Below are 12,651 nucleotides of genomic sequence, written 5' to 3'. Positions count from 1 at the left end.
ACTTAGGTTTGATATGATGCGCACCAAGGGGGAGGTTTTCCATTGTTTTCAACACTTCCATCGTATGGTACAGACTCAATTTTCGAGTACTGTGAAGATTCTTCGGAGTGACAATGGCCGTGAATACTTTGAGGATCCTCTCAATCTTACCTTGTTGCCCATGGGATTCTCCAACAAACTAGTTGTGTCGATACTCCTGCTCAAAATGGGGTTGTTGAAAGGAAGAATCACCATCTGCTTGAGGGCTCTCTCATGTTTGAGATGCACGTCCGTCCCAATACTGGAGCAACGCGGTTCTTTCTGCAGCTTTTTCAATTAACCGCATGCCCTCTCGAGTCCTTGGCTTCTGCTCTCCTCTAGATGTTCTCCAGGGCTCTACTGCTTTTCCGGTTCCTCCAAAAATTTTCGGCTGTGTGTGTTATGCTTGGGATCATCATTCCCATGGCAAATTTGGCCCTCGTGGGCTTCTTTCTTGGGTTACTCAGCCACTTAAAAGGGCTACCGGTGTTATCACCCTCCATCCATAGACGTTTGTTTACAACTATGAATGTCATATTCCATGAGTCTATTGCCTACTATCCTACGATACCTCTTTAAGGGGAGCCTTCTTCAGTTGAAAATGTGCCACTTCTTACACTGAATGCTCTGCAACCTCCGGTTCCTATTCAAGGGGAGATCGAGATTGACACTACTACTCCAGTTCAGCAGCCCATACCAGAGACATGTCTATGTTCGCACGCAAACACCAGCAGAATTAGACTACTACTGCACCCACTCTATCGCGCCAATTGCAACCTCTTGATCCTGATCCAGTTCCCACGGATTCTGGTAATGTTCCTCCCATTTCTAATGTTGATATTGATTCTCTTGTTGATCCCTCTTTTGATCTACCTATTGCAGTTCGCAAAGGTGTTAGGTCCTGTACATTACATCCTATTGCTAAGGTTGTTTTTTATGACTCACTTTCTCCCTCCTATTTTAGTTTTGTATCTTCCTTGTCCTCTGCTTCTATTCCCAAGAACTGGCAAGAAGCTATTACAGACTCGTAATGGCATGCAGCTATGGTTGAAGAGATGCAGGCATTGAGGAAAAATGACACATAGGATCTGGTTTGTCTTCCTCAACAAAAGAAGATATTTGGTTGCAAGTGGGTATTCATAGTCAAGCAGAAGGCTGATGGTACAACGGATCGTTATAAAGCTAGGCTGGTTGCCAAGGGTTTTACCCAGACCTATGGGATTGACTACTAGGAGAAGTTTGCTCCAATGGCCAAGATGAACACCATCCATGTTTATATTATCTTGTACAGCTAATTTAGGCTGGTACTTACAACAACTGGATGTAAAGATTGTTGGATATGTACCATCAAACCTGGTTTATTCTGGTTTATTGTTTATTGAACCGTTTATACATTTTGGTTTAATATTATCACATACGATATAAACTTTTTGAGCAATGTATGTCCATAAGTTTACACTTAAAATGGTAGTCACGACAAGGGTTTGGGCTGGGCACCCTTATCATATGGTCGTCACATTGGGTATGCCTAGACATGTTGATGTCGAGGTACGAATGCAAGTACACATATTGGTGTGTATTGGCGAAGAATCTACTAGTGTCGATTCCCTCATGTGTTACTGACTTACTGCCAGATGTAGGTTTGGGATAGACATGTATCAAAGAGACCAAGTACCTGAGAGGGTCTTGTCACTGCAAAATGTGAACACACTCTTTGGTTCATCAATGACTAAGGTTCAAGAGAACCAAAGCCGATATTTTAGGAATATGCAAATATTTTGTAAGTGAAAGAGTCACTCAACATGGTCTCCACTGCCCAATTGGGGAACATCAAAGAGAGGTTGTCTATGGATGGTCAGATGAGAATCAACACCCTATACCATTTTAGAAATGGTTTTGCAAAACTTATTTTCACATGAAATGATATATTATATGTATGTTTTTTATTAAAATATCTAATCGTGTTTTGTGGATTCCGACCACGTATACAAACACTCTGATATGGACATTATACTATGGGATGGGGTTTGGCAGTATTAATATACATGCCTTAGATTCCATAACGACGATATTGATTAGTGAAGGGTTGGTACATAATAAGTTGTTATTATACAAGGATAATTTTGGGATTTTCTAATTAATAATTGACTTATTTAATTTTAATAGATGTGATGCAATTATTTAATTATCCATTAATAATTTAATTAATTAATCATTTACTTTCCCTTTTAGATTCTACTTCTTTACCAATTAGAAGCATATCATGAAAGCATGTTGATTTCAAGTCAAACTTAAGGAGAGAGAGTCTGACTCTCACAAGAAATACAAGAGGGATTCTATACTATATAAACATAACGGGGGAGTCAGCCAACATGTAACATCCCGAGCCCAAACAGGGTTCATGGCACTGCTCTCACAAGTGTTGACCCAGAAGGTCACAAATAAACATGAAAAAGTAGTAGCGAAAATCCCAGTATCGCATACAACCCAGTGGAAGCATAAAGGTTCAGAGTTAATTTATGCACTAGTCATAGTTATCAAGGCGGCAAGGCGGCAAGGCGACCTAAGTGGTGGAAGGGTGCCTAAGCGCTTAGGCGACAAGGAGCCCACCTAGGCGTTATTTTTTATTTCCCCTCTTTTCTAACATTTTTAGTATGCTAAAATATGTACCTTATATCATCAAAAATCAACATTAAGCAACATCAAGTTATAAAAATATCAATGTTAAGCAACATCAAGTCATCAAAAATCAACATTAAGTCACATTAAGTAATCAAAAATCAATATTAAGCCACATAAAGTCATCAAAAATCAACATAGAACTAGAAGACAGAAGAACTGAAGAAACAAGCTATTGGAAGTTTGAAACAATCAAAACATACATTTGGTTTATGTTGTTCTTAGAAAATATGATCTTATCAATAAGTAATTATACTGCTTTCGATTTAGAAAAATGTTATTGTTCTCCAAAAAATTTGACTGATCAAAAGATTTTATTTTTACATGAGACTTTTTGCATTAGAGAGAACACAAAACCAGCTTTTTAACAAATCCAAGATTGCTTAAATCTGATTTATATTGAAGGAGTTATGTTCCGGTCAAACCTTATTTGATGTGCGCAAATGCTATCAAAATCGTTTTGAATGAAAATATTTGTTTAAATATCAAAACCAATAAATATTTTATCGCACTTTGGGTTTTTAACAATGTTTTACCATATTAAGATTTATGGAATTTTTAGATTTGAGAAAAAACTCAGCATTAGAAAGTTGAAAATTTCACCTATCGCCAAAAATCCAGCTTATGTTCTTGACCTGGGGGGTTGATTTTTTATCCTTTTGGAATTTGATATTTTACAATTCTTATTGGATTCAAATAAAGGGGGTATTTGCTTCTTTATGAATAATATCTTAAGTAAATGACTTATATGATATTTGGCATAAATAAGTGCCAGAACCTGGTTCGATACCAATTAAACCAGTACAAGGTGCCCTACACTATGGCGAGGGTCGCCTAGGCGACGCCTTGACAACTATGCTATGAACTCCTTTGCTATGAACATTTGCAAAGGAATGTGAAATGGAATGAGTTTATGCTTTCCTCACTGGGCTTAAACCTAAGTATGATCAGATAGACATTCAGATTTTGAACAGGAGTACATTTCCTACACTGCTTAAAGCCTATATGTTTCAGCATGAGGATCACCGCCGTTCTGTCATGATGCCTCCTACTGCTCCTCCTCAATCTGCTCTTGTTACTACACCACAAACCTCTTTACTTGTGGATAGTGATGGTTCGGTCAGCAAGGCCGGTACTTCTCGTGATCTAGTAAAATGTGACTACTGTGGCCGCCCACGTCACACTAGGGAGACTTGCTTCAAATTACAAGTTCGTCCCAAAGGGGTGGCAAGGGAGGCAGATCTAGTTCTACTTGTCCTTAAGCTCACTTGACCAAGACAACAAAGGTCATTGCTGGTACTCCATCTATGTTTGTAAAACAACTTATGACTCAGCTCCAACGTATGGTGACTCAGCTTGGTTCTACCTCTTCTACCACGGCTTCCTCTACCTCCCCTACTTCCCATTTAGCTCAGTCAAGTATTTATCTTGTGTCCTCTCATACTAATTCTTCGTGGCTGATTGATTCTGAAGTCTCGGATCATATGATCAGCTCCTCCGACTTGTTTGCATCTTATAACCCTTGTTCGGGCAAGGACAAGGTCTAAGTCGTTGATGGTTCACTTTCTACTATTTTTGGTAAAGGGTCTATCTCCTGCTCTCCAGTATTTCTTTATCTTCTGTCTCGTATGTTCCCAATCTCTGTGCTAACCTGCTTTCCATTCACCGTCTTACCACTGATTTTAATTGTTCTATTCACTGCTTTTCTTCTTACTGTGTTTTTCAGGACCTAGCGACGGGGGCAACGATTGGCTATGGTAAAGTGTGAGATGGTCTTTACTACTTGGATCCAAGTCTTACTATCGCTCCCTCTCCAGTTTCAGCTCATATTACTCAAGAAGACAATGCTCCCCGACAGCTTCATCACTGGCATCATCGTCTCGGTCATCCTTCCTTTTATATTTTGTGTCGTTTGTTTCCCTCTTTAGTCAAACAGTGTAATTTGGACCATTTTAATTGTGATATCTGTGAACTTGCTAAGCACACCCGGTCCTCCTATTTTTAAGTGATAATAAAAGTTTGATTCCTTTTTTAGTTATTCACTTTGACTTATAGGGTCCCTCTCGGACTATTGCTCAGTGTGGGTTTAGATGTTTTATCACTTCTATTGACAATTGTACTCGACTAACCTAAGTATATCTTCTTCGGTCCAAATCCGAAGCTTTCTCCTATTTCTAGTCCTTCCACAGAATTATCCAAACTCAGTTCAATGCCTAGGTTATTTCTTCAGTATCTTGATACACATGGAATCCTCTCTTAGACCTCATGTCTCTACACCATTGAGCAAGATGGTATTCTAAAACGAAAGAACCACCATTTTCTGGAGGACACTCAGTCTCTGATGTTTACCACTCAGGTTCCTAAGTACTATTGGGGTGATGATGTGCTTACTGTTGCATTTCTTATCAATTGAGTTCCTTCCGCTGCCCTCGATTTCAAGACACCAGTCAGCCAGCTTCCTAACCCCACTATTGCTTCTCATCTTCCTCCTTGTATATTTGGATGTGTCTGCTTTGCTTATAACTCTTCCCCCTCTCAGTCGAAACTTGACCCACGGACTTTCAAATGTATCTTTCTTGGATATTCTGCTTCCCAAAAAGGTTATAAGTGTTATCATCCTTCCTCTCTCAAACTGTTTATTCCGATGGATGTCACTTTTCATGAGGATGAACTATGACCAGTCTTCTCTTTAGGGGGAGACTCTAGAAAAAGAGAATCCTTCATCTCCTTTTGTCATTGATACAGTTAGTCTTTAGGAGGAGCAAGCGGATGAGATTGATGCTACCACTAAACAAAAGGATCTCATCACCTATTCTCAGCAAAAGAAAAAGACTATCCTCAACATACCATGTTCATCTACGCCCCCCCCCCCCTCCAAAGCAGGTTCTACCAATCCAAACAACATGTAATGATACTCCTCCTGGAAACTCCTCCTGATCCCGATGATCACCCTATTGCTCTTTGAAAAGGAGTAAGGGCATAAACCAAACACTCTATTTCTAACTTTATCTCTTGAGTCCTTGTCCACGTCCTACATGCTTTTGTTTCTTCTCTGCCTTTTGTGTCTGTTCCACAGGGATGGAAGGAAGTTATCACAGACCCAAAATGGAAGTATACCACGGTAGAGGAAATGCAGGCCTTAAAGAAAAATAACACTTGGAAGCTTGTACCATGTCCAAATGGAAACAAGATAGTTGGATGCAGTAGATATTCACAATAAAGCCAAATGCAAATGGAACCATTGCTCGCTATAAAGCCAGGCTGGTTGCCAAGGGATTCACTCATATCTATGGCATTGATTACCAGGAAACATTTGCCCTGGTAGCAAAAATGAACTCTGTTCGAGCCTTGTTTTCGTGTGCAGCAAACATGGGATTGGATGTTCAGTAGTTGGACGTGAAGAATGCCTTCCTCAATGGTGATCTTGAAGAAGATGACTACATGGACATTCCTAGTGGCTTTGAATCATCTGCTACAGCTAGCAAAGTCTGTAAACTCCAGAAATCACTCTATGGGTTGAAACAATCCCCTCATGCCTGGTTTGGCAGATTTCAGAAGGCTATGCAAAAGTTTGGCTTTAGACAAAGTAATGTTGATCATACCCTGTTTATCAAACATAGAATTGGCAAGGTCACGGCACTTATTGTTTATGTGGATGAAATAGTGATCACTGGAGATGATGAGGAAGAAATATCACTTCTAAAGACTCAACTGGCAACCGAGTTCGAAACTAAAGACCTAGGACACCTCAAGTACTTCTTGGGAATCAAACTAGCCAGATCCAGTAAAGGGATCTTCATCGCCCAAAGAAAGTACGTTCTAAATCTTCTTGAAGAAACTGGGTTACTTGGTTGAAAACTTGTTTATTCTCCCATTGAAGTTAACCAACAACTCAGCAGCACCAGTGGTGACTTTATGGATAAAGAGCAATATCAACATCTTGTAGGCAGACATATATTTGTCTCACACCAGGCCGGATATTGCCTACGTTGTGGGAGTTGTTAGTCATTTCTTACACGATCCGAAGAATGTTCATCTAGAGGAAGTATATAGAATTCTTCGGTTCTTAAAGTCAGCTCCTGAAAAATTATATTCAATGGAAGTCTGAAGTTAAAATCCTTTATTGATGTTGATTGGGCTGGATTCATTGATGACCGCTGCTCCATCTCTGGCTACTGCACATTCCTTTGAGGAAGGAAACCTAGTCACCTAGAGAAGTAAAAAACAGCCCGTCGTTTCCAGATCCAGTGTCGAAGCTGAATACAAGGTTATGGCTCAAGGAGTATGTGAACTTATTTAGCTGAAAAAACTTCTCAATGATCTAAAAATAGCTCCTGAGGGACCAATGAGGCTCTACTGTGACAACAAAGCTGTAATTAGTATAGCTAATAACTCGGTTCAACATGACAGCACCAAACATGTTGGATTTGATCGTCATTTTATCAAGGAGAAAATCGAAGTTGAACTGATATGCACTCTTTTTGTTACTACAGAGAACCAATTGGCAGATGTCTTTACCAAGGGCTTGTCCATAAAGACCTTCCATCCTATTGTTTCCAAGTTGGGCATGCGTGACATCCATACACCAACCTTGAGGGGGAGTGTGGAAGGATTTGACCCGGTTTGGTTCGGTTCCCTAGTAGAAGTGTGGAATGTAACTAGGTAGATTAGCGTGTCTAGAATCATTATGCACGTGTTACACATGTTAATTGTGCTGAATAGTGCTGAGTAGATCTTCCATATTTGTAATGATCCTAGATTATAAAGAAAGGGGTGGCCTCTATCGTCTTGACAAGACAAATCGTTCTCTTTCTTTTCTTTTCTCAACTTAAGACCATGCCAGGTTCTCAAATGATCGAGTCCGATACACACACTAAAGTGTACCCACAGCTGTGTCTGGAATCTTCATTCCCAAAAACATACAAACAAAGAGCCCAACTCCGTCCCTAGTCACGAACACTTTGAAATCATACCTTTGGAAATATAATCGCCTTATAAAAGTAAATGTGAATTAATTAAAATAAACCATTTATTTGGATTTTTTTTTTGGATGAATAAAAAAAAATCCAAATAAATGGTTTATTTTAATTAATTCACATTTACTTTTATATGGCGATTATATGTCCAAAGGTATGATTTCAAAGTGTTCGTGACTAGGGATGGAGTTGGGCTCCTTGTTTGTATGGTTACCACAAATGCTTATAGGTACTTACATTGACAAGCTAATTTCAAAAGGTATGATTTCAAAGTGTTGGATATACTATGGACACTATATCCAACAAATGCTTCAAATTAAGTAATCATTTGCATAAGCTGATTCTTGTGTGCCAAATGAGATGCTGGATAGGTACTTACATTGTAATTTGTAAATATGCATAATATAGTGGAAATATTTTTGGTGCATTTTAAAGTTACAATGGAAATTAAATTCTCTATTGGATTTGTCAGAGTATCTGATCCAGATTGGTATCACATGGGAGCTATCAGAACTACAACACCAATCCCTAAAACCTTGCCAGTACCACAATAAAAAACTAATTACCATGCACACCAGAAATCTAAAATCCTTGTGCACTCAACGGTAGACTACACACAAATAGCCGCAGAACCAAAAGAACTGAACCCATCTGAAAGCCAATTTACTAATCCTGTAGGTGAAAGAAGTGAAACAAAATAATTATGAGATATGAATGTATGATCACTAGCCACTGGCTACATGTCACTAACACAATTTTTTTTACATGAAATTAGATGATTCTGAGAAATTGGTAGTCTACAATGCTGGTTCACGAATATAAAACTAAGTTCTTGTCAAAAAACAAATCTTTCAAAAGTTGGAATTATGTCACTGATGGCTGATGCTACTATGACCATAGCTGTCAAGGCGCTGCTGCCTAGGTGTCCAGGTGCTTTGGTAGACTTGGGCGCCTTGGTCGCCTACTTGGTGTCACCTCAATTTTTTGCCCTCTCCAACGCCTTAGGTCGCCTAACCGCCATGAAAACTATGACTATGACACACAACTAGATGACCATGCAGCTGGTACAATACATACTGCTGGTTAAAGAAATCCTAAAGTTTTGTCAGGGTTCAAAAGAATAATCCTTTCAACTAAAATACACTGGGTTCCATCCTTGAGAAGGGAAAAAATAGTTATGCAACTCTCTAATACAAACCATTCAGTTGGTCTACTGAAGTCTAATTGGTTTAAACAATGAAACAGAACCTAAAATGCCTAATTTCAGCTAGTAACCATGACGTGATCCTAACCATGTTCCGTACTACCTTGCACTGACATTCACAAGAATCTTGAAGCTCATCAAAGATGATCAAGCTAATGGGCATTTATTATGGAACTCACCCATCTACAATGACTCCCTAATAGAATTTAAAATACAGAACTCTCACCGTGAAAACCATCTCTCTACAAGTCTATTTCGATGCTTGTTTACTGCTGTCCATACACCATCCTGCTGTCTGAGCTCAGCTTCCTCCATTAGAAGTCTGCGTCGCTCATTTTCCCTATTTTTCTCCCAATTAGCCAGATTCATCTATAAGAAGTAATAAAAACAAAGTGCCAAGTCTTAGAAAATAGTTGTGCTTCAAGTTTTGACAAAACAAAAACCAGATCCCAAATTGCAGTATAGAATTCAAAAGCATACGTGGTACTCCTCCATATCTTTCTCATACTGTTCTAACCTCCCCAGTAGATTTTCCAATTCAGAAGCCACTCTTTCCTGGTGAGGATCATGTTGAAGCTTTCCTTGCCCAACCAGACTCTTATAGAGTGTAAGTGGTCCTGCATAAGCATAATTATATGATAATGTAAATAGTTCAAGATAGAGCACTAAGAGCTCTTCATCAGCAACATGTTGAATTATTATATAGATCTCACAGTGAAACTGCAAAAAAATCCCAACTTGCAACCAAAGGGGAGGAAGGGAATATAAGGAAGACAATCTCTCTCTCTCTCTCTATCCAACTTGCATCCCATGAAAAAGGGGGAAAAAAGGAACAAAAGAAAGATAAATCTCTCTCTCAAAAAGACAACAAGCAAGATACACTTTAACTAGAAGATTCAGCTAGAGAGATGCCAGGACTCAAGTTCTAGTGGTTTCAACCCAGAAACAACCTTCTAGCATCCCCCAATCCTCCTGAAGATCATGTATCCAACTGATGATGGTAGATTGGTCTCCCTCAAGTCTCAGACTATCAAAGCCAACACAGAAGAATATCGTATCCCTAAAGCAAAGTCATAACCTCATGCTCAATGAGTGTGCCTTTCCAATGAGATCTAAAAACAATACCACAACCAAAGCTATCTCTGGTAGGTCCACAGTGAAGTAATCAATGATGCGCAGCTTGGTCATATAAAATAACTGAAACTACGGTGAAATCCTAGGCCCATCTTAATGGAAAATAGGGAGAAAAACTACAATAAAGCACTGAACCAAGCACTTAACGGAGTAAATAGAAAAGGGGAAAAAGGGCTACAATGAGGATTTCAGCAAACAAAGTATTCAAGTTTAGAGTTATTTCATTACAAGAAAATTAGCTGTTGGAACCGCTTCCTCTAAAAAGCCGACCTTGTAGGAAAGGGAGGAAACAATATGTATATCAAACAGGAGTTCTAACACGGCAGACTATCCAAAGGGGGACACTGGTGGATAAATAATTTCAACACATGCCCGCTCCCAGGGGGATTCGATACCATGACCCCTGCCTGCTCTGATACCATGTTGGAACCGCTTCCTCTAAAAGGCCGACCTTGTAGGAAAGGGAGGAAATAATATATATATCATACAGGAGCTCTAACACGGCGGACTATCCAAAGGGGGGACACGGGTGGATAAATAATTCAGCATTAGCGAAGAGAAATTACCAAATGAATGGATGAAAGCATCCTGCTGGGTATCTAAAATAACAAAGGAAATGTTCAAAAGCTGCACCACTTTCAGACTGCAAAATATATGAGCAAGCTATGGAACTTTTATTTAATATATTAACACATGAGTTAAGAGTATCAAAAGCCAGAATAGATTTTTGTCAGGGAGATTGATGATCAAGGCATTAAGGAGGTTGATGGAAAAGTATAGAAAGTAGAAAGATAGTTCTATGAGCTACACTGATATAGAGAAAGCATACGATAGTCAAACCTAGAATAACCATCTGCTGGATTTTGAAGACATATGATAGATGGGGACCTCTTGGAGAGGATTACAAGTGTGCTGACAATGACAAAGTGGCTTCCACCAGAAGTCAACACCGAGCCATTACTTGTTTGCATTAGTTATGGATAAGTTGATTGAATAAGAGTAAAAATATCCAGTGGTACAGTTTTGGTAGGGTTTGGGTCCAAGCTAGAATTGTAAAGTGGAGCTTTAGAATCAAACAATAACAAGATGAGGCAGAAAAATAAACTATATGGAATGCAAGTTCAGAAAATAAGGAATAATTAAGATTGATGACCAATATACATATCCCAGAGTCACCTCTGTTATCTCAATTTAATCCCCAAAAGCGGGAGGCAGTATTGCAGAGGGTGTTAGTCATGGAATTAAGCTAGGTGGAACATGTGGAGAGTGGAGAAGAGCATAGACACATTCCATTAAAACCTATGAAGAGCAAATTTTTCAAGACAGCTTTGGCACTGCCACGGTGAGTTGAGAGTTGAGGGGAAGGGGGAAAAAAGGAGACAACATATTCATAAAATATCGCAGAGGATGTTAGTCATAGAATTAAGCTAGGTGGAAAATGTGGAGAGTGGAGAAGACAAAGACACATTCCATTAAAATCTACAGCAACAACAAACTCAGCCTTATCCCAACTTAATGGGATTGGCTACATGGATCTAAACAAAACAAAGTAGGAAAAATAGAGTTCTAACCAAAAAGGGAAATGGGGAAAGAGGGATAGGGAAAAAAGATGGGAAATAAAAAAGAAAAAGGCAAATGAAAGATGTGAAATAAATAGAAAAAAAAAAATGAAGGATAGTAAGAGGAAAGAGGCGGCACAACCCAGCACGTCAGGAGATTCTTAGCTAAATGGGGTCTACGACATAGATCCTTGCCCTCCAATAGGCTCTGTCCGAGGTCATACTTGGTACAAGACCTAGACTATGTATGTCCTTCCTCACCACTTCTCCTATGGTCATTTTAGGTCTACCCCCAGCTCTTTTATCTCCTTCAATCGGAATCATATCACTCCTCCTTACTAGGACATCCCTAAGCCCCCGTTGAAAATGACCATACCACCTTAAACGACTCTCTCAGAGCTTGTCATTGATCGGGGCAACTCCCAAGTCCGATAGTATATGTTCATTCCATACTTTATCCTTCCTTATTTTTCCACACATCCATCTTAACATCCTCCTCTCTGCTACACAAAGTTTATCAATATGACACTTCTTAACTGCCCAACATTCTGCCCCATACATTATGGTTGGTCGAACAACAGTCCTATAGAACTTTCCTTTAAGCTTTAAATTAATACTTCGCTCACACATGCACACAGCACTCAAATTCTCTGTGAAATATCATCCTTTGCAGTAACTCTCTTTCCTCAATGTGTACCATATCAGTATCCCTCATAGTGTGACTAAAATTACACATTATATACTCCGTCTCGTTCTACTAATCTTAAAGCCTCTTGTTTCCAAGGTTGACCTCCAAAGCTCTAACTTAGAATTAATCCTTTCTTTTGTCTCATCTACCAAAACGATATCATCGGCGAAGAGCATACACCAGGGGACCTCTTCTTGAATGCTCTTGGTTATATTGTCCATAATAAGCGCAAAAAGGTAAGGACTTAAGGCTGAACCCTGATGTAAGCGAATCGTAATTGGGAATTCCTTGCCCTGACCTCCCACAAATCTCACACTAGTCACCATGCCCTCATACATATCTTTAATGACATCCACATATTTACTTGACACCCGTCTTTTCACTAAAATATGA

At 39.3% G+C, this 12,651-nt stretch overlaps 1 protein-coding gene across 2 annotated transcripts in view; it reads right to left on the bottom strand.

Annotated features, from left to right (window-relative positions):
* LOC122638261 (putative ATPase N2B) overlaps nt 1-12,651 on the bottom strand; it is a 137,907-nt gene that overhangs the window by 123,834 nt on the left and 1,422 nt on the right. For both annotated transcript variants that reach the window (XM_043831137.1, XM_043831136.1), the window contains exons 2-3: nt 9,358-9,494; nt 9,104-9,246 (exon numbers count right to left, since the gene is read on the bottom strand). In XM_043831137.1, coding sequence (XP_043687072.1) covers nt 9,104-9,246; nt 9,358-9,494 — 280 coding nt within the window. The remainder of the gene's footprint in view (nt 1-9,103; nt 9,247-9,357; nt 9,495-12,651) is intronic.

The sequence above is a fragment of the Telopea speciosissima genome, chromosome 8 (genome assembly GCF_018873765.1).
Source record: "Telopea speciosissima isolate NSW1024214 ecotype Mountain lineage chromosome 8, Tspe_v1, whole genome shotgun sequence".
Taxonomy (NCBI): domain Eukaryota; kingdom Viridiplantae; phylum Streptophyta; class Magnoliopsida; order Proteales; family Proteaceae; genus Telopea; species Telopea speciosissima.
Note: the sequence above shows the minus strand (reverse complement) of the source record. Positions and strands in the feature narration are given on the sequence as shown.